This window comes from Orycteropus afer, unplaced genomic scaffold (genome assembly GCF_000298275.1).
Source record: "Orycteropus afer afer isolate SDZICR_OR568_19922 unplaced genomic scaffold, OryAfe1.0 scaffold00002, whole genome shotgun sequence".
NCBI lineage: Eukaryota > Metazoa > Chordata > Mammalia > Tubulidentata > Orycteropodidae > Orycteropus > Orycteropus afer.
Window position 1 is genome coordinate 31,612,892 of NW_006921589.1, and position 22,174 is coordinate 31,635,065.

Sequence of the window (22,174 nt, forward strand, 5' to 3'; positions counted from 1 at the left end):
TACCCAGGAGGAATTTTCCCTTGTGTCATCCCTCAAGGGAGCTCTGGTGGTGTAGTACCTAAGGCATTTTTGACTGCTAACCAGAAGGCTGGCGGTTCAAACCCACCAGCCACTCCTCGGAAGGAAAGTAGGGCAATCTACTTCCGTAGTGATACCACATTGGAAACCAAGGAGGGGTTGCTATGACTGTCCACTCAATGGCACTGTGGCAGTGAGTTTGGTTTGGTTTGATTTGCTATTCCTCAAAACCACACTCCCTTACCAGCAGCAGTCTCTGCTCCACCATGGACCTTTCCTTCTCTTTCCGCCTTGGGTGCCTTGGGCTTGTCTGTCTTGATTCTTTTCTTTCTCTTGGCTTTGTCAGTCCATTCCCTCTCCTAAAGGTGAGAAATTAAGTAGAGGGACTATGATACGTGTAGGAAACAAATGAACAAACAAAAAAACTGTTAAAGGAAGATGAAGTTGAATAAGGTAACAATGGAATTCATGTGGGTTCCAGAAGAAGCAGAAGAGTGAGGGGTCTTAGAGAGCGTGGAGCCTCTGGAGAGAGTCTGAGGTTCAGCCTTTGATTTAAAAGTACTAGGTGTTTTTTCTTCCTAGGAGCTCTGGTAGCATAGTGCCTAAAGCACTTGACTGCTCACCAGAAGGCTGGCGGTTCAAACCCACCAGCCACTCCTCGGAAGGAAGGTTGGACAATCCTACTTCCATAGTGATACTGCCTCGGAAACCCAAGGAGGGTCTCTATGAGTTGGGGCCGACTCGACGGCAAACAACAACAACAACAGGTGTATTTTCACAGGAGAAAAGAGGAATAGAATACACTCCATGACCTGCCTCCTACTTTTGATGCTGAACCATGGCCTCCAGAGCTGGATCAAGGTGAGGCAGTTTTCACCTTTGATTGACTGGCATTGCCATGATTAATGGTTAGCTGTTTTAAATCAAAGCCAGCTTTATTCACTGCTGCCTCATTTGCTAACTTTCTGGAAACCTCAGACAGATGACCTCAGCCATTTAAATCTCTACTTGTCCTATGAGTCAAGACAGCATGGATTTACTCCTAAGACAGGATGGCAGAGTGAGGCCACATCTACCCATTCAGAACCTTTGTAGGGATTAGAAATGGGACCCCCATCCGTCAGGTGGATGCAGCCTTATCTTGGGGTACAGGATGTGGTGAGTGGACCACAGGCTGGATTTCAGCTCCTCCTTGCCCCTTTGTATAGTAATTGATCTACATGGTAGCCTTGATGGTGAACATGATCCAGATTGGATCTTCAGACCAAGCACCTGAATGTTTACACTCACCATACTGGTGCTGACTGGGGTCTGCTGGTTGAACAGTCTTGTTTCAGCCTTCCCTTCTCTTTCTCCTGGAAGAAGAGATGTATCCACAAGATCCGACCTCTCTTGTGACCCAGGCCCCTGTCCTGGAAGTCCTCTGTGCAGGTGGTGTAGGTCATTATCTCTGTCCCTTTGAAAAGAACAACCCACAGGACCAAACTCAAGATAAAACTCCCTGGTGGTCAAAGAGGCGGGAAAGTGAACTGACACTGATAGAGTGCCTATTCTGTGCCAGGCCTTGTGCTGGACAATTTACTTACTTGTTCAACAGCTTTTTCTCAACATGTCCCTGAATAAGTGAGGTGAGGAAGTGAAAGGGGAGCTGATGCATTGTGGTAAATTGTAGTCAGTGTCATGAGACAAAGTGTATATGAACTGCTGTATGGAAAGTGAGTTTGCTCTGTAAATTTTCACTCAAATCACAATTAAAAAAAAAAAAGAATTGCTATCACTGACTGTGCCCAGAGGATAACTGACTTAAGCCCTCCAGGCAAAAAGGCCACTAAGAAACAGTCACTTGCATTTCAGTAACAACAGAAGCAGCTACTAAGTACTGGGTGCCTGCTGTGTGTCAGACTTGATTTTGGGCATTTTATTTTCTCACTAAATCAGTATTATGTTTACTTTGCTGTGCTAGCATAGGGCCTTACTGTAGAGACTTGAGAAATATTTGTTGAATGAGGTAAATGGAATTTCCTGTAAATAAATGAGTCTTTAGATCATTCCATGTCACTCCATAAAAACCCACAGAAGAAGTCTCCTTTAGAATTTAGTGCTAGAAGAAACCTTTATTTTCCCTGAGGAACAGGTGTGCTGCAAAGGAGAACCACAAACTGGACTGGTGTTCCTCTTTTGCTCCTTTTTTTTTTTTTCGTGCTTTCCTCATTAAGGAATTTATGTCAAGTCTCAGATTCAGTTACAATGACTCTATAATGACTGTAATGACTTGTGGAGTGTTTGTGTTCTCTTTATTTTGGTTCCTGATTTTGTAAAAAAATCTTTTAAAATTGTTTCATCTCTTGTATTAGTTATCCTTGTAAATAGTTTAAATTTGTTGTGGAAAGAGATGAGGTGTAAAATTTGTAACAATTCCTTAGATAGTTTCCATACCCATCAAAACACATTTTCCCAGGGGCAGATTACCCGATGGTGAAACCCGTATGAAATTGTTCACTGCAGATTAGTAAGTAAGCACAAGTAAGTTCATGCTTACCTTGCTTATTAGATTATCCAACACTGCATTTTCTGCCTTTTTTCCTGGGGACATATGGCCTTTTGGACTCTCAAGGGGATCCTTAGGCCCCACCAAGGCTCATGTTGTTATTGTTAGGTACTATGGAGTCAATTTCCATTACAGCCCCCTTGTAGGGCAGAGCAGAACTGCTCCATACGGTTTCCTAGGCTATAGTCTTTTTAAGAACAAATTACTATGTCTTTTCTATGGAGCTGTTGTTGGTGGGTTTGAACCACTGACCTTTTGGTTAGTAGCCAAGCATTTAACCATTGCACCACAAGGGCTCCTCAAGGCTCATGGGAGATCACAGTTGGCAGTGGTTCAGGTGGGAGGCAGAGACATGGCAGCAGCTGCTATTGCCAGTGACTGCATCTGAGGGGCTGAGCCGGCAGAGTCAATGAGTTAATATTAAAAGGGCCTGGCACATAGTGATCACTCAATGGAATTTAGGAGTTATTATGGCCAGAGTTAAGTATATGCTGATAGAAGAAACCAAGGTTTAAGCTGACAGACCTCAGCTTTCTAGGCATCTCTGTAGATCTCAGATATATAGACAAATGGAAAAAGTCACTTTGATATTGTTACAGTTAAACTCCACTCTTTACCTTTCCACCCAAAGCATTACATCATAAAATAATCCTCCCCACGAATCTTTGGTTCTTAGACAACAGTTTAATTCTGGCTGTCAGAGTGTGTGCTTCCCAGGAAAAAATAATTACATGCAAAATAAAAGCAGAGAAGTCCATGCCATCACAACTTTAGACACTTACACTTTTTGGACAGAATGTGGCTCAGGTGCCTGGATGTGTTCAGCAGGGGAAGTGCTGAGAGGGCCAAGGGTCATAGTCTCTGACTCCGGGTCTGTGAAAACAAAGAGGACCCTCAATCAGCAAAAGGACACAGGAGGAGCAAGGATGGGAAAATGTCTACCTGGTGAAGAGTCAAAGGCATGCAAATGAAAACAATGAGGTATGTTACCCCTGGAAATTAGCCAGTACTGCAGAAATCAGTGCTGGCACACAGCAAGCGACATTACAATTAGTAAGACCATTTGGGAAAGCAACGTTACAATATGTATCAAGAACCAGAAATATGTTCCTAGCCTTTGATCAAGAATCTTATTCCAGATATTCACCAGAAGGGAATAACTCAAAAGAAGAAACAAGCTTTTTGTGCCAGCTTATTTATTGCAACATTATCATTAACAAAATAAAAAAAAAAATTGGAAATGATCCAACAATGGAAGACTGGAGAAGTAATTTATGACACATTATTTTCACATGAAAAATTACGTTAAGAAAATAAATAAGCAACATGGAAAATATGATATGACAAGTAAAAATATAAACTATAATATGTAACATTAACAGAGAATGACAGCTGATTAAAGTACCTTTGTGATAAGAGGAATTCTATGAGGTTTTCTTTGGTTAACAGTGATGGCTTAGGAAAACCTGGCTCATTGAAGGCCTGTAATTCTTCATGATTTTGAACTCTGGAACAGCGCATGATAATACCAGCAGAGGGCGATTTTGTATTAACCAAAAGCTGAGGTTCTACATTTGTGTAAGTCTCACCATTTTGATTAGAATTGAAACCGTGTCAATTCTGGGATGTGGTCCATGGAAAGAGGATTTTTTTTCTCCCCTAGTAAAATAACCTGATATTTAGCAAGTAGTGGAACAAACTAAGACAGTCTTTTGAGTAATACCTTACAACTTTTAACTACTTAAAAGATGTGTAAAATATTTGAGCATGCAGAGTATAGAAAAAATATCGTATAGTGATCATCCATATACTTAACCTAGTTTGCAAAACGCTAGCATTTTGTTATATTAGATTCACATATTTTTTTAAAAGAAATAAAACATTTCAGATACAGCCCAAGGCTTCACTGTATCACTATGCAATCCCATTTCCCTCATTCCCCAGAGATAACTACTATTTTAAATTTTGTAGCTATCAGTCCTCATGCGTATTTTTACACCTTTGCCACATATAAATGCACCCATAAACAACACATGGTATTATTTTACACATTTAAACTTTGCATAAATGATATCATTTATGTAACTTTGCAACTTGCTTTGTTTTGCTTAGGAGCTCTAATGGCGTAGTGTCTAAGGCACTTGACTGCTAACCAGAAGGTTGACAGTTCAAACCCACCAGCCACTCCTCGAAGGAAAATTGGGCAATCTACTTCTGTAATGATACCGCCTCGGAAACCCAAGGAAAGGTTGCTTGCTGTAAGTTGGATCCGACTCCATGGCAGTGAGTTTGGTTTGGTTTTGGTGGTTTTGCTTAACATATTTTTGAGGTTGATCCATGTTAGTACATGTAGCTTTCATTCATTCATTTCAAGATGCTATACGGTATTTCATTGTATGAACATACTCACTAACCCACTGCTGTTGAATGGGATCCGACTCACAGCAACCCCTCCTCCTTGGGTTTCCGAGGTGGTATCACTACGAAAGTAGATTATGCAACCTTCCCTCTGAGGAGTGGCTCGTGGGTTTGAACTGCCAGCCTCCTGGTTAGCAGTCAAATCCCTTAGGCACTATACTACCAGTACTCCTTGTATGAACATAGCACAATTTATTTATAGTTTTACTGTATTGATGGTTTCCAATTTTTCATGATTAGAAACAATGCTGCAAGAAGAGTGAGTCCCTGTTAATATATACAAGAATTTCTCTAAGGTATACCTGGGAGTGGAATTGTTGAATTGCAGGATATATGCACATTTTAAATTTTATCAACTATTTCCAAACTGCTCTGAATTTCTAACACTTCACATCCTCATCAGTAATGGGTGTTTACAGATTTTTTAACTATTGCTAATCAGATATATACAAAATGATGTCTTTTCAGTGTTTTAACTTGAATTTTCCTGAAGTGTAGCAAGGTTAAACTTTTTAATGTATGGCCATTTACCTTTTTTTTTAATGCAAGAAACATGTGCATTCTACCTTTTTTTGCAAATAGCACAACCTTCTCATGCATTAGTTTCCTATGTGCACTTTGAATGTTATATGTGTGCATGTGTTATTTACGTGAGCACATTCTATGCAAAAAATAGGTATTTGAGATTCCTTTTGTGTTACTTGTTCATATCTTTTGCCTGTATTCTTTTGGGTTGGTTGTCTTTTCCCTTCCTTATTTACAGAAGCTCCAACTGTATTTTGGATACTAACCTTTGTTTGTTATATGCATTGCAGATATGCTCTCCTCTTTGTGATTTGTCTTTTAACTTTGTTTATGCTGCCTTGTCAAAAGCTTTACATTTTAATATAGTCAGATTTATCAGTAACTTTCTTTAAGGTTTGTGTTTTTGAATCATGAATAAGAAAATTTTCCCTTTCCCAAATTTGTAAAGATAGTCTCCTATATATATATATTTTTCTAAAGGTGTTAAAGTTTTGCTTTTTGTAGTTAGATCTTGAACGCACTTGATATCTATTTTGTATGTTTTTGAGGTAAGAATTTAAAAACTGGATAACTAGTTATCTAAAAATGATGTTTCTCTACTGTTTTATGTCACTTTTTGTCATACATCAAGTTTCCATATACTGTTACTTTTGTTTCTGGATTCTCTATTTTCTTTTGTCCGCCCCTGAGCCAAAATCATACAGACTCATTTACTACAGCCTTAAAAGTAATTTTTGATATCGGGCAGTGCAAACTCTTCCACTTTTTTATCAGACTTGTATTGGCTATTTTTGGTCCTTCTGTGAGAATTTTAGGATCAATTTATCATGTTCCATGAAAACCCTGGTTTGGGATTTTTAAAATTGGAATTGCACTGTACTTAGAGACTAATTTAGGGAAAATTACCTCCTTTATGACCCTGAGTCTTTCTATATATGAATATTAAATACAGCATTATAGAGAACATTGTGTTTATTCAGGTTAACTTTTATTTACTTTAATAACATTTTATAATTATGGAAGTCTCTCATACATCTTTTATTGGATTTGTAACTGTTGTGGGGTGCCATCAGGTTGTTTCAGACTCACAGTGCCCCCATGTGACAGAGGAGAACTGCCCACAGGGCTTTCTTGGCTGTAATTTTTACAAGAGAAGATTGCTAGGCTTTTTCTTGGGGAGCCCTGGGTGGATTCAAACTGCCAACTTTTGGTTCAAAGCTGAGTGCTTAACCATTGTGCCATCAGGGCTTCTTAGATTAGTAGATTATATATATATTCCTGGGAGCTCTGGTGGCGTAGTGCCTAAGGCATTTGACTGCTAACCAGAAGGTTGGTGGTTCAAACCCGCCAGCCACTCAGAAGGACGGTTGGGCAATCTCCTTCGTAGTGAAACTGCCTCGGAAACCTGAGGAGGGGTTGCTATGAGTCAGGTTCGACTCAACGGCAGTGAGTTTTTTTTTTTTTTTAAATATATATTCCTATTGTGAATGTTATATTTAAAAATTACATTTTCATATATTTAAATCCATGAATTAACAATAAAAATAAAGAAAATAACTAGGTCACTGTTGGAGAATCCTGGGGAACCAACTCATTATGAAAACTAAATAAAGAAAAAGAACTAAGCATTTATCCTGCTTTCCTGTGTAAACTGTTTCACTGAATAAATAGTAGATGAGAAGTTTCTCTTTATAGATGTTTCCCAACTAGTAAATAAAGAAATAATGATAGAATTTCATTATTACCGTTTTGCGACCTTTCATGAATTAATGATTCTCTAGTTGCTGGCATCATGAAAAGAAAGACAAACATTATGTCTTGTGACTAAGAATATTTTCCTGGATTCTTTCAATGGTTTGTCTTGTCTATAGCCTCTTAAATTATGTCTCGTGACTAAGAATAATATAATATAACTTGAAGTAGTCTTGCCAGAAGGGAAAACCAAACCTGAATCTGATCAAGCCTCCAGGTCCAAGTAAGTACTAATTTATGGAAATGCAGAAAACTATATTATGAAGAGACAGTCAGCAATATTTAGATTATGGGAAACTCTGTAGGACATGTGACTCAATTTCCTAAAAATAAATTAAAAGGAGGGAAAAAAAGAAATAGAAAAGAACCTATAAATTAATTGAGAATAAAAGATGATGGCAAGTAATTGTAAACAAACAGATTCTAAAACAATTATAGTAAATGTGAGACAATTAGAATTTTGATACTGAATATCCAATTACATTAAAGAATCATTCTAATTTTTATAAGTATTAATGGTATTATGGTTTTTTCAAATGAGTCTCATCTTTTGGAGATATACACTGAATTATATATGGGTAAAATGATATGTATCTGGGATTTTCCCCAAAATGATAATGGAAGGGGTGAAGAACTTGGGGATATAGGTGAACAATATTGGCCAAGAGATGAGTATATGGGATTTATTGTGCTGTTCTGTTGACCTTTGTGTATATTTGGGGTTTTCTACAATAACAATTGTTTTAAAATTATATTTTAAATTGTGTTTAATGTTCTGAAACACAATTTATTTTTCTCCACAATTGATTTTTACATATTGACCTCTATTTAGTAATTTTGCTGGATTCTTTCAATGGTTTGTCTTGTCTATAGCCTCTTAAATTGTCTTGTGACTTGTCTATAGCCTCTTAAATTTTCCATGCAAGTGATAATGTTGCCTGGTGATAATGACAGTGCCATTTTCTTTTTCTATCTTTTTACCTTTTATTTCTATTGCTTTTCTTACTGTGCTGGCTAGGACCGCACGTAAAATGTTGAGACAGAAGTAGTGATAGAGAGCATCCTTGTCCTATTCCTGTTTCTAAGAGAATGCCTCTAAAGTCCAACCACTAAAACGTGATACTTACTAGAGGTTTTTTGATAGGTTCTCTTTGTCGTAGTCAGGAAGCTCCCTTCTATTCCGAGTTTGATCATTTTAAATCATGAACGGGTGAATCTTATAAAATGAATTTTCTGTATCTATTGAGATGACTGTAAGGCTTTTTCCCTTTAACCTTTTGATGTGAATTACATAAACAGATTTTCAAATGTCAGACCATATTTAAATTCTTCATATAAATCAAATTTAGTCATGGTATTTTGTTTATTTTTAAATATAAGCTTAAGGATTTTTTTTTCTTTTTAGGATATTTGCATCTCTGATCATAAGTGAGATTGGTCTATAAATTTCCTTTCTTACACTGTCTTTGTTTCTTGTTTCAACTGCTTTTTAGTTTTGATGCATTTGGCTCTCATGTTAGAAATGAGTTTTCTTTCCTGGGAGGTGAAGAGAATCTTCAAAATCAAGGGACAAGAACTGTGTCTTGGAACTCTGGGGACCTCCTTGGGGATTCCACCCTGGAATTAATGGGAGTAAGTTGGAAACATTCTGAAGGCAGACACACCACTATGGAGGAGAACTTTGAAATACTTTCCAGAAGGAAAAATAAGACAGTACCAGATCAACTGGGCTGTTATGAACTAGCAGAAGATTCTGAACTCAGTACTGGGGGCCCCAGGAGGTAAAGCCTGACAGTGTACAGCAATTGTGTAGGCCCCATGTAGAGCAATGTAGAGCAATGTGGGGAGCAAGGAGCCCACCAAGTGGCTGCCCTTTGCATTGGTTCCACGGTTCCACCTTCCAGCTATAGAATCCTGTGCAGTCTGCAAGGCCTCCACTCCTGGGCAGATTCTTGGTGTCTCCCTGTTTTCTCTACAGCTTTAAGAGAAACTTTGCCAAACCTCGCTACTCCTCCCTTCTTTGCACAGGTTGGACAATGAGAAAGGGGCAAATAGGCGGCATCTCCTGACTTCCTCTAACTTCACAAGAGGAAGACAGAATCACCGTCAGCAGCCCAAGGCCTGTTCGTATTAGGCCAGACATGCCGCCACCCTCCAGCCCTCTTACCAACCTTGACACCAACCATCCCTTCTGTGGCATTTACCACCTCTCTGCTGGGTTCAATAATTCGCTGCAGTGGCCACACAGAACTCACAGATTATGGGGTTTATTAGAGAAACAATGGGATACAATTCAAGTTCAGGAACACACTCAGGATATAGTTCTTTGATCAGCACAGTCTCCCCTCTGCTGTGCTCTTAGACATGCCTCTCTGTCCTCTGTCCTCTGTGGGCCGGGTAAGCCTGCTGCTCTGTCTCATACCTCCTGGTTCCACTGCTGCCATCTCTTAGCCAGGCATCTCTCCCAGCCAGGAGTCTCTCTCAGTTGGGTGTCTCTCTCAGCTAGGCATCTCTCTCACCTGGGTGTCTCTCCCAGCTGGGCATCCATCTCTCTCAGTCAGCAGGGAGATTTTTTCCTGCCTCTAGGAGGGCTCATTTTAAGCCTGGCAGAGTGGCAAAACTAAGTAATCCCAACTTCAGAGTTCTGCACACCTGAGAGAGAGTGAACTTTCCCAAAATATTACTTCATACTGCTCCAACAGAAATAACCCAGGTGGATGACTTTAACAATCAAGAGTTTAAAAGCAACTACTCGCTGTAATGTGGTGGGAGTTACAAAGATTATGGCTAGAAAAGCCATACCATGTAATTCACTACACCACAGATAGACATTATATTGCTCTAAGGGTGTTTGAGCTCCCTGGTTGTGTAAATGGTTTGTGCTTATCTACTATGCTAAAAGTTGGTGGTTCAGACCCACCCAGCAGGACTGAGAAAGAAGGGCCTGGAGATCTACTTCTATAAAGATTATAGCCAAGAAAACCCAATGGAGCAGTTCTATTCTGTATTTATGGGGTGAACTGGAATCGACATGATAATATAATGGGATTTTTGGTTTTGGAGGTAGTTTTTCCTGGAGCTGGGAACTGCTCCTGAGGAAAAGCCTTCCAATCTCAACTGAACTGAACTAAAACTAAACTAAACGAAAAATTAAACTAAACTAAACACAATGGCCTCAAACACTGGGCAGAAACTTGGGTATCTTGGTTTTAATAATTAGCTGTTATTTTGCATAATTCCCTTGACTTCTAGGGCTACTCCTTGAGTTCCTTCATTGTAAGATAAAAGTACTTCTAGAGATTCTAAATAATCTCAAGATTCATGTTGGCTTTACATATGCTCCCATAATTTTGTGCTGTTTTCCCTACTTCGTAACTGTTTCTTAATCAGAAACACATGCATGGAATTACAACCCTTAAAGTGCCTTGGAGTGAAAGAAATCTGTGTTCAAGTCTCCATTCCTGCCCTTAATTGGCTGTATGATCTTGGGCAAGTTACTTAACCTCTCTGGGTCTCAGTTTCCTCATCTGTGAAATGGGGACAATGCACTTTACCTCATATGGTTATGGTGAGGATAAAATGAGATAAACTACATAAAGCACAGTGCCTTACTTCACAGAAAGTGCAAATAATCCGCTCCCTTTTCTCCATCTCTCAACTGTGTGGGAAACTAACCAAAAGAAAACTTGTAACAATTTAAGAGTCCAGATTGTTTGGGTGGGTGGCACTCCAGGAGTATTTTCCATTTGCCTGCCCCTCAACCGTTTCTCTAGGGTCTAAGTATGCCTGTTTTTCAGATTTTTAGATCTCCTAGCTCTGCAAGTCTCCACCTAGATATGGAATCCACAGGAGGTCCAGTGTGTAGAGACATCACAGGCAACCACAAAGAGGGAAAGAAAAGATTAAAAGATGCGACAGACCCACAGACTGAAGAATAGACCCTCTGGGGAGAGACCAGCCTGGAACCTGGAGCTTACTGCCAAGGAGTGCCTTTGGTAAGGAGTTCGCAGGCAACAGGTGGGGAGGACCACTGGGAGAGAGGGTCTAGCAGGAGCCTCCCTGGTGAGCAGGCACTGCGGGGACTGGAGCTGGGCTATTGAAGTAACAATTTAACAAACGCCTTAGCCAGGCTAGAAAAGATGCTTTCCTTGTGCAAAGCTAAGTGACCTAACACAGGCCTTCGTGTCCTGCTGCAGAGGCAGAGGCAGTACTAACCTGCTGGGCCCTTTGGTACTTGTACTCCCCTCACCTAACCCTGCCCCTGCCACCTCTATTTGCCACAATTTTTTTTTTTTTTTTTGGTGGGGGTGAAGCATTTCTTTAAATCTCTATTTCCCCTTGACTTTTCTTCTGCTTTCTCCTCCTCCGCCTGCAAGTACTCTAGGGTCGACAAACCCTGCCTTTCATAGCTATTAGCAACTGGGAGAATTAATCTCTGCAGAGTCTGGTGCGGTTGGTCAGACCTGGGTGTGCACCTGAGCCTCACCACTGCCCCTTGAATACTTCAACATTGCCAGAGGACGCCACCACGATCTAGTGGCTCGGACCGCCCTGAGCTGTGGGTGACAGGGGCTGAGTCTCTAGAGATGCCGGTGCCGACCTGGTCTGCAGGAATATCATCTTAGGCAGGGACCTAGGTTCCTTTATTGCATTGCCAATCCCCTGAGGGAGCAGGAGGAACAGAGGTGGAGATGCCTGGGTTCTTTTTGTAATGCCCCTAAAGTCTCTACTCTCCTCCATGAATCTGCAGCCTTCTGGCAGGAAAGAAATCTTTCAGTAAATCCAAGCACCTAAGCTGTTGCGTGGAATTGACTCTGCCTCGTGGCCACCCCTGTGTGTCGGAGTAGAACCGAGCTCTGTGAGGTTTTCAGTGCTTGCTGGTCAGGCCTTTTCTTTGGCGGCACATCTGGGTGTACTTGACCGTCCAAACTTTTGGTTCGCAGCTGAGCCTGTTAACCATTTGCACCACTCAGGGACTCTTCCAAGGACATAGAAGCGTATTATTATTTGATTTGTGATGCACTAAGAATACATCAGAGCTGAATATTAGCACTCGGGTCTCTAAGCTGATTTCCAACACATGACCTGAAAGGAAATGGAGGGGTCATTCCCATTAACATCTTTTAACAGTGCAAAGTTCATCCAGCAATTACAGTGATAAAATTATAAAACTCAACCCAGCTGTCTCTACCTTGGCTGTCTTGATTTTCTGCGAGGGGCCCTCCTGGCTCTTCATGATGGTTCAGTTCATCTCTACTTTCCTGTTACATTAACACATGACAAGGAATACACAAGAGAAAATAGATGCACACACTCCTGTAGGCTGTGCCCTGGAGTAAAAGGAATCTAGTTTTCATAGTTGTTTCTTCTTTTAACATAAATGACCAAGAGGACTGCTATAAGTGTGAATGGCCTTAAAGAGCCAGGCAGGCTAGGCAATGGGGTTGAGTACTATTAGGGTTTTAGTTGTTCTTTATCTGGACAGAGGCTTGTCCCATTCATCTGTCCAAGGCTCAATGCCTGGTATATGCAGGAGTTGTGGGGAGAGTGGGAAGGGGTTGGAGAATGGGGGAATAGAAGGGGTCGAGAGTGTGGGGGAGAAGGGAAGGAGAATGTCACAGGCAGAAGTCAACTAGCAGAAGGAAGCCACCTTCCGGGACTTGAAGGAAGCCACCTTCCGGGACTTGAAGGAAGGCTGGTGTGATTGGAGCAGAGAATGAGGGAAGTGGGAAGGGTAGGGAGGAGTCGGATCCCCAAGGCCTGGTAAGCAGCTTAAGGACTATGGTCTTTATCCTGAGAGCGACTGCGAAGCACTGGGGGTTCAAAGCAGGGGAGGACAAGGTCAGATTGGCTTTTTGTGGCACTCCCAGGATTACCACGGATTGGGTCTCTTATCGCATTTAATCCCTTCTTCTTTTTTTCCCTTAGTCACACAGGCTGTTTTCAATCCCACCTCCAAGAAGCCTCCTTAACGGTGGTTCTCAACCACTGGCTGCACATTAGAATCATTTGGGGGAGATTTACAAAAAATGATTCTCAGGATCTAACTCCAAATAATAAAAAATAAAAGTTAGACTTTCTAGGGTTGGGACATTTTTAAGGCTTCTTGGGTGATCTTTTCTAGAACTTTGGAAAAGCATCTCTTTAGTAGTCAAAGTAAGCTAGTGAGTGGAGTCAGTGACCCAAGTAAAGCCCCGTGTGCTGAAGACTTGGCTTTTGACACTCGCATCCCTGCTCAATCCATAGCTTTGCTTCACCTATGGACATGAAATCTGACTTGTAGGGCCCTGGTATTCTTTCCTGGTTACCCTCATCCTCTAGTGACAATCACCTTTTCCCTTTATTATCAAATACCCATGTTGCTTTGGAAAGAGACAGTTAAGTAGCTGCTAATTTGTTTGGCATGCTCTTTAATTCCCCTCTGAGTTTGCTCACTTGGTAGCTTTTTACCCTGCATGTTTCTTAGTGGTTAGCTTAGTGTTTCCAGCTGATGAGATATTCTAGCATGAAAAAACTACAGCAGGTAAGTCATTTTTTTTCTTTTGCCTTTCTCATTTTAGAGACAAAGCATATTTGACCTGGTGCAATAAGAAAATTCATCTCCAAATAAATGAAAAGGATTTTTAAAAAAATATATTATGGGAAAAACCTGCCTCAGTCAGAATAACTACTAAAACTAGAAAAGATAGAAATTTCTTTAAAAATCCCTGTTTTTAAGGTCTTTTAATCTAACAGGAAATTAAATTGAAAGGGAGAAACAAGCTTCCTCCTTTTGAAGAATCTCAAAGCTGAGAAAGATAAACCTTCAGTCTTAACAACATGTAACTATGAGCCTTCAGGGCAAAGAATATTCTCATTTCACTGATGGGGAGAGAGAGGCAGAGAAAGTCAGGTACTTGGAGAGAATCTTCTCATGAGTCTCTTAGAAAAAAGATATAGTCTTACTTTGGAATTCTGTCCATTTATTTGTAAGTTGTTCAGAAAAGCATCAACTACTATCATTTTCAGATACATGAGCACATGTTTGAAGTGATGTTTGTCTAAGGTCATTCATTGCAACAGATTTCAAACAACCCAAATTCCCATCAATAGAGGACTATCAGTAAGTTATGGTAATATATAATGGAATACTATACAACTGTTAAAAAGAACAAGGCATCTCTTTTTGAATTGATATAGAAAGAATTCCAAGATATACTAAATGAACAAAGCAAGACTCTGCACAATATGCCAACATTTGTATAAAATACCTATCTACCTACCTACCTATCAATTGCTTATCTATCAATATATTTATCTATCTGTATTTGCTTATGTGTGTATAATCACAGGAAAAGTACACCAGAACCCAGCAACAGTAGTTTTCTGAGGGTGAGGAAACTGAATGGTTGGGAAACATAACCTCTATACTTAAAAAAACTTCAAGGTTTCTGGTGGTGCAGTGCTTAAAGCATTTGGCTGCTAACTGAAAAGTTGGTGGTTCAAACCCACCAGCTGCTCTGCAGGAGAAAGATGTGGCAGTCTACTTCTGTAAAGATTTACAGCCTTGGAAACCCTATGGAGCAGTTCTACTCTGTCCTATAGGGTCGCTATGAATCTGAATCTACTAAATGGCAGTGGTGGGTTTTGGGAGTATATTTTGGATTCAAAATTTTAATTAAAATCTAAAACCAAATAAAATATTGTCATTTTTATTGTGAGTTACAAGTACAGTGGCTAAATCAAAACAGAGGCAATTGCCTGAAACATAGGTAATAACTTGGTGGATGAGCAAAACAAACTGAGAGCCTACAAATCCAAATTCCAGCTGTTATTCTGGCCAGCTCATTTACTCTTCATCTGATCATTCAACTCTTGAACATTTTTTGAATGCCTACTGTGTGCCAGGTACTCAGCTAGAAGATTCATTTGTAAGAAGCTCACTGACCTGTGAGAAAGTGACCCAAAATCTCATTGTTGTAATTAGGACAGGTTCCTGCAGGACCTCATGGGAGGTGAAGCTAAATTAGGCTAGGGGAGGCTTGTTTACCTGTGGACATAGTATTACAGAGAAGGAGCCATAGGACAGTTCCAAGCAGAGGAACCAGCCTGTGCTGGTAGTTTGGTATGGCTGCAGACATGGCAAGGGATGAGCAGAGTGAGATAGACCCAAGGCAGATCTGACATGTTGCAGTTTGGAATTTTAGAAAATATTTTTCTACTTGTGAAACAATATGCCCTTGATGGCAGGATGATAAGCTGAAGGCCAATGGGAACACATTAAAGAATTTCAAGCAAACCAATGATATGCCTAAGCTGAGCAGCAGTGCTCAGTATTCAAAATATATTGCCATGCTTCCTTCCCTATAGCAGTACTATAGGGCTGGTGGGGGCAGGGACAGGGAGTAACAAACACTTTAAAAACACAAACTGCAGTGTTAAAACCAGAAGATGAGAGAAGCTTCCCTGAGAAGTTGGGGTGTAGGTCCTGAAGTCAGAGTGCCTGTGCTATAATTCTAATTCCTCCTACTGCACACTTCACAAATGTGGGAGTCATTTAACCGCTTGAGCCTCAGTTTCTTCAACTGTAACTGGGGCTGGGTTAAGTGATTTTAAGTTTTTATCTATCCTTGGAAAACCTTCCACCAGTGCTGCCCTCCACTTGCATCTGAGTGTGGCTCTTCTAGGTGTACGGCAGACTTCCGTAGCGAACTGCGGGGAGGGTGGAAGAGCAGATGTCAGAGGGGATGGTGTGGAAACGGTGCACTGTAAAGTGGGCCTTAGGGTTGCCAGCACCTTTCCCTTTATAATACTGTATCACAAAGACCCCATGTGTTACAGAGTACAACTGTAACACAAAAACATTACATGTACAAAAACTATTGTAAAATTCCCTACTCTGAATTCTGCAGTTTTTCAATCTCCATAAATAATTTATCTCATTTCCTTAGCAATTACCACCTTCCAACATACTATATATATATACTTTGCTTATTTCTTATGCTGTTGTCTGTCTTTTGCAGTAGACTGGAGCAGAGCAGAGATCTTTCTTTGTTTTGCTTATGGATGTATCCCAAATGCCCAAAAAGTGCCAGACATATTAGGTAGTAAGTCCGAACCAAACCACAACTGTCAAGTCAATTCTGACTCCAAGCAACCCTATAGGACAGAGTAGAACTGTCCCATAGGGTTTCCAAGGTAAATCTTTGTGGAAGCAGACTGCTACATTTTTCTCTTATGGAGTTGCTGGTGGGTTCGAATTGCTAACCTTTTGGTTAACAGCTGAGCACTTTAACCATTGTGCCACCAGGACTCTTTAGGTAGTAAATGGGTGCTCAAATAGTGGTTGAATGAATGAATTATGGTGATAACAATGATATCATCCTGGGAAGTATTAGCCATAATTCTCCAAGCCCTAAGGGAACAACTAAACTAGTACTAAGGAAAAAAAGAAAAAAGATTGTTTCACTAATGTAAGTAAGGAAGCATGGCAATATGTTTTGAATATTTGGAGCAAACATCTTTTCTTTTGTTGCCCAGAATCATACCCTGTTTTCCTTTGTGAAACACTCGTCTCCTCCCTATTCAATTCTGTGGTTCCAGGATGGGCCGATCACTGTATTCACTCACCTGGCCATAGTGTTTATTTAGGCATAGGCACATAACCCAAATTCGGCCAATGACATTCAGTTCTGGGGTGATCGGGGAAAGAGAAGTTGATAGCTATCTTGGCACTATGAGGGAAGAGCTTATATGAGAGGAAGCAGAGGAAAACAGAGTCCAGCCATGGAGATAGATAGATTTTGGAAAATATATGTCAAAGCCCCACCTAGCAGAGATGGGGCTGAGGTAGCACAGAGAATGTGTAGCCTGAGAACTCTGGATTAGCTGAGGTTAGGTGGGGGCCCCTCAAAACCTACCAAGTCCCTGCCCTCTGCAGCACTAGATAGCACCACCACCATGTATTTGGTCTCTCCTCCCATGTTTCTGTCTTTCCAAGTCATTTCCTACCAGTGGCTTGGGACATTGTCCTCCAAGGCAATCTCACCTCTGAGATCCATCCATTCTAGGACCTGGCTCTGTCCCTGGTCAGTTTCTTTGACTCTGTGGCCATTTATTTCTAGTTTACTAAATTCCAAGGGGTGCAAAGAATAGATAGAAAGAAGCACTGAATGAGAAAGCTGTGGGATGAAAAGGGTGGGTCAATTCATGTACCATTTAGTGAGCAACTTCTGTGTATTAGCTGCTGGGGCAGAAGGGGGTGTTGCAAAGATGGACAAATGACATCTTCCCCACAGGAGCTCTCAGCACTCCTCTTAACTAGAAACAAAACTGAACTTGAAAGATCAATGGACTCTTTAGAGAACAGCAAACAAGGTTGGGCACCCAGAAGAGGATTTGCAGCTGACTTCTAAATAGTTAACTAAGGGATCGATCCTCTCTACAGCAGGAAGATCAGTTTACCAAGTTACAGTAGTAGATCAGTAACAATTATTTTAGCAACTGTCAAGATAAACTGAATTATATTTGCCTGTTTTATGAGGTGGTTCAAGGTTATCCTTTCTCCTCTCTGCTCTCTGTCCTCCACAACCCAAACCAGACATCCAACTGATGTCCCCGATGGCTGGCTGTGATTACCGTTCCTAATTTGTTCTTTCTTCATCTGCTACAAACTGCCTATTTTCTGCCCCTTCTGATAAAGCGGAAGCTCTGAGAGACTTCTGAAGCTGTTTTTGTACCATGTAGAAGTGTATTAACTGCAATTCCTGTGTATGTGTCTATAAAACCCCTCGTCTTCTCAGTGTGAGATCACCTTCAGGAACGGCGTCATGTCGATGTGCAGCTTGCACGTGTAAAATTCTTTTCTGTTTGAACATATCAGCTCTTTATTTATACAACTTTGAGGCTCTCCTGTCTTCTGAGCCGCTGCCTCCAAGGACTGCTGGGCTCCCTGTGAAGAGAAACAGAAAGCCCAACTTTCACTGGAATGATATACAGTGCGACAAGAGCTAGTCCAAATCCCCAAATATTTATAGAAAGTAATTTTTCATCTTTGGAACACTAATAGTAACACCTATTTTTACCATTGGAGACCCAGGGGACTCATGAGTAGGGAATAACCCAAGAATGGTTATTAATTCATACCTGGGGTCTGTGCAATGGGGAAGTGGAAAGAGTGATCTAACTATGTGCATCATCTCACTGAATCTACACAAGCCTATGAGGCACATATTGTTATTCCCATTTCACAGATGAGGATATTGAGTCTCTAGGAGGTTAAGCAATGTACTGAAAACCACACAGCTGGGACATGGTAGAAAATGGCAGAAATCATCTGCTCCAGGCTACTTTTTTTTTTTTTTTTTTAATTGTGATTTGGGTGAAAATTTACAGAGCAAATGCACTTGCCATACAGCAGTTCACATACACTTTGTCTCATGACATTGACCACAATTTACCACAATGCAACAGCTCCCCTCCCACTTCCTCCTGATAATTACTCTTCCCTGTGTCCATCCCTCCATGCACTCCTGCCCCCTGAGCTGTCTCCCTGTGCATAAGCAGCCCTTCTTTCTCCCATGATTGATCTCTCCAAGGAGTGTATCTACCTCAGGTAAATGTTCAACTCATATGCCTGTCTTTTGCTTGGCTGGAAGCCACAGGTGTGGGTTCAATTCCAGACCTGAAGGGCAGCTAGGGGCCATAGTCTCAGTGGTTCCACCAGGCTCTATTGGGCCAGCAAACTCCAGGCTACTTTTTTTTTTTTTTTTTTTTAATTAGGATTTGGGTGAAGATTTACAGAGTAAATTCACTTTTCATACAGCAGTTCACATATACTTTGTCTCATGTCATTGACCAAAATTTACAATGCAGCAGCTCCCCTCCCACTTCCTCCCCATAGTTACCTCCTCCCAGTGTCCATCCCTTCATACTCTTCTGCACTCTGAGAGCCAGGCTACTTTTAATGAGTTCTCTTTAACAAGCTATACTTACATCACTTCCATGATGTAAGTATATGGGGTACGAATGGTTAACACATTAGGCTGCTAACTGCAAGGTTAGCAGTTCGAGTCTACCCAGAAAAGAAAGGCCTGGTGATCTACTTTCAAAAAATCAGCCATTTAAAATCCTATGGAACACAGTTGTATTCTGTAACACATGGGGTCGCCATGAGTCAGTATTGACAGCAACTTTTGTTTTTTTAAATAGCTTCCATGAATGGTTAGCACATCTGCCTTGCAGCAAATGTGGCTATAGCATGATTCCAGTTTATTTCCAAGCTGATTTGAACCAATGTAGCAGAATGGGAAGAAGGCTGGGTTAATGGAGGAGTCTGGAGGCCTTGGAACCTCTCTGATCTTTTAGGCTATGCTCTCTCCCATCTCCACAGCATGCACATAATGTCACATTTCAGAGCATTACAAAGTTAGATCTGAAGTAGTCCCCCAGCCTACATGCCATACTGCAACCTTGGAGGCCTTTCCAAGATGCACATTGGATCACATCACTCCTCTGCTAAAGCATTCAAAAGTCATTGCTCTCAGGATGAAGGCCAACCCACTGAAAAGATTGACAAGGCCCTTCCTGCCAGCCCTGGACTCTCTCTCCAGCCTCATTCAGTCATTCAACAAATATTTATTGAATGCTTATTCTTTGCCAGGCGGAGTGGATACAGCGGCACACCGAGGAGATGAAAATCACTGCCACCCTCCCCCACCCCCCATGACTAGTACACATTCATTCTACTGAGAGGGAAGAGAAGATTAACAAGGAAGTAGAACATCAGTTATGTCTGAAGGTGATTCATGATGTAGAGAAATATAAAACAGGAGAATGGGATGAGGAGTGGCCAGGATGGAGGTGGAGGCTGCAATTCTAAACAAAGTAGTCCAGGAAGGCTCCACAAAAAAGTAACATTTGAGCAAAGCTCTGAAGAAGGTGAGGGAAGGTTCCACGGGGCTATCTGTGGGTAGTATTTAGCTCACTGTGTGAATAGCAAGTGTAAAGGCCCATCGTCGACACTGAAATTTCAACACCTGGAGCATGGCCCTTCCATCTGCTTGGAACACTCTCACCACTTCTTGTTGTCTTCCTATTCCTCCTTGTCCTTTGGCCTGGCTCATATGTGCTTCTCATGACCTCCCAGAACACTGAGCACTTCCCATCATTGCCTACAATGATTGCTCATCTCTCCTCCCCATTAGACTGTAAGCTTCATGAGGGCAGGAATCACTGCTGTCCTGTTTCCATTGCATCACTAGTGCCTGGCACAGGATCTGAAAACATATGCATGCTTGAAACATACCTGTTGACCCGAACAGTGAAAAACACACTAGTTAATGACACCAGGGGCAAGCTACAGATTGTGGCCCATCTTAGGTAAAATGAGGAGGGAACCAATAAAGACAACTTTACAGGAAGTGTGTTGCCTTCTAGAGAATTGTCTTCTGCATTGCACTACCTCCTCATTCTGCACCCCCTCCCCCCAGAAAACTCACTGCTGTCGAATCATTTCTGACTCATAGCAACCCCTCCTTGGGTTTTTGAGGTGGTATCTCTATGGAAGTAGATTGTGCTATCTTGCTTCCGAGGAGTGGCTGGTAGGTTTGAACTGCCAGCCTTCTGGTTAGCAGTTAAATAAATGCCTTAGGCACTATGCCACCAGAGCTCCCTCCTCATTCCCAGAAAAGTATTCTTTTTTGAGGCTGATTTGCTGGAGTCACGTACATTAGTTTGCCATGAGATCACCCTGGGTGTGGATTTTATCATTTCCATATTTTCTAGGAGACTAACTTTCAGGCATTTGTCTCTCTGGACACTCATAAAGTCTCCTTCCTGACAACATTTATATTACTTTTAAGCACTAATAATGAATTAATAGTTGGTAGTAGCTCTTGTGGTATAGTGGATAAGGTATCTGGCTGCTAACCAGAAGGTCAGTGGTACAAACCCATCAGCTGCTCTGTGAAAGGAAGATTGCATGATCTACTTGTGTAAGCATTTACAGCCTCAGAAACCCAACGGAGGTCACTATGGGTTGGAAAGGGCTCCATGCCAGTGAGTTTGGTTTCAGTTTGAGGTTCCTGCAGGCAGCCATCATTTCAATGAACCTCCACACCCTTTTCTTTTGTTTTAGAATATAGTTAGAGATATTTTTATTATTTTTTTTTTCTGGACAAACGCATATCCAATTTTTTGTAATCGCAGCCAAATACCTGATTAGCTTCTCAGGGTGAGGTGATCTCTACCCGTTTCTTGATGAAATGAAAGCACTTGTCCACACTTGAATCAGAGAAAGTGCTCTAAGTTTTCTAGCCTCGAAAATCATGCATGAATCACCGAATAGAATCATAGAAATCAGACTTGAGGGAAATATCTCCGTTATTCCCAAGAGAAGATTTTGTGTTAGGCTAGAGGACAAAAGACAAAACCAAGACCTGCTCCAAGGGCTAGAATTGCTTTAACTCTTTATGTAGGGCTCAGATTGAAAAATAGGGAGTTGAAAGACTCTGAGAAAAGTTCCTCCAAATAACTTTCGATAAAATAATTCTCTTGACTATGTGGCTCCTCCTGCTAAAAGTTAGTTACCATCATTCTAGCTTGATGGAATGTTTCAGGTGAAGATTTCATAGCTACTGGAAGGTGAAGGAAGTACTGTTTTTGCCCTCTAGAGAATTATCTAGAATTGTTTAAGCGTTTTAACAAATAAATTATAGTGAAAGGGTGTGTGTGTGGGAGATGGGAGGAAATAAAAAAATTAAACATATAAAGAAGATTCTGGAAGGTCTTCTTTAAGACCTTTAAGAGGAGAAAAGGAAAATTGAAACCAGAAGATATCTTGTGTTTGGGTGGTTTTTCATTTATTCATTAAACTTGTATTTAGTGCCTATGGCATTTGACTGCTAACTAGAAGTTTGGAGGTTCAACCCACCA

The 22,174-nt window shown here is 41.0% G+C and overlaps 1 protein-coding gene across 1 annotated transcript in view; it reads right to left on the reverse strand.

The window, feature by feature from the left end:
• Positions 1–22,174, reverse strand: part of KIAA2012 (KIAA2012 ortholog) — a 123,478-nt gene that overhangs the window by 11,355 nt on the left and 89,949 nt on the right. The window contains exons 15-19 of the mRNA XM_042783675.1: positions 18,054–18,191; positions 12,453–12,522; positions 3,349–3,439; positions 1,309–1,474; positions 263–377 (exon numbers count right to left, since the gene is read on the reverse strand). Of these exons, the coding sequence (XP_042639609.1) occupies positions 263–377; positions 1,309–1,474; positions 3,349–3,439; positions 12,453–12,522; positions 18,054–18,191 (580 nt within the window). The remainder of the gene's footprint in view (positions 1–262; positions 378–1,308; positions 1,475–3,348; positions 3,440–12,452; positions 12,523–18,053; positions 18,192–22,174) is intronic.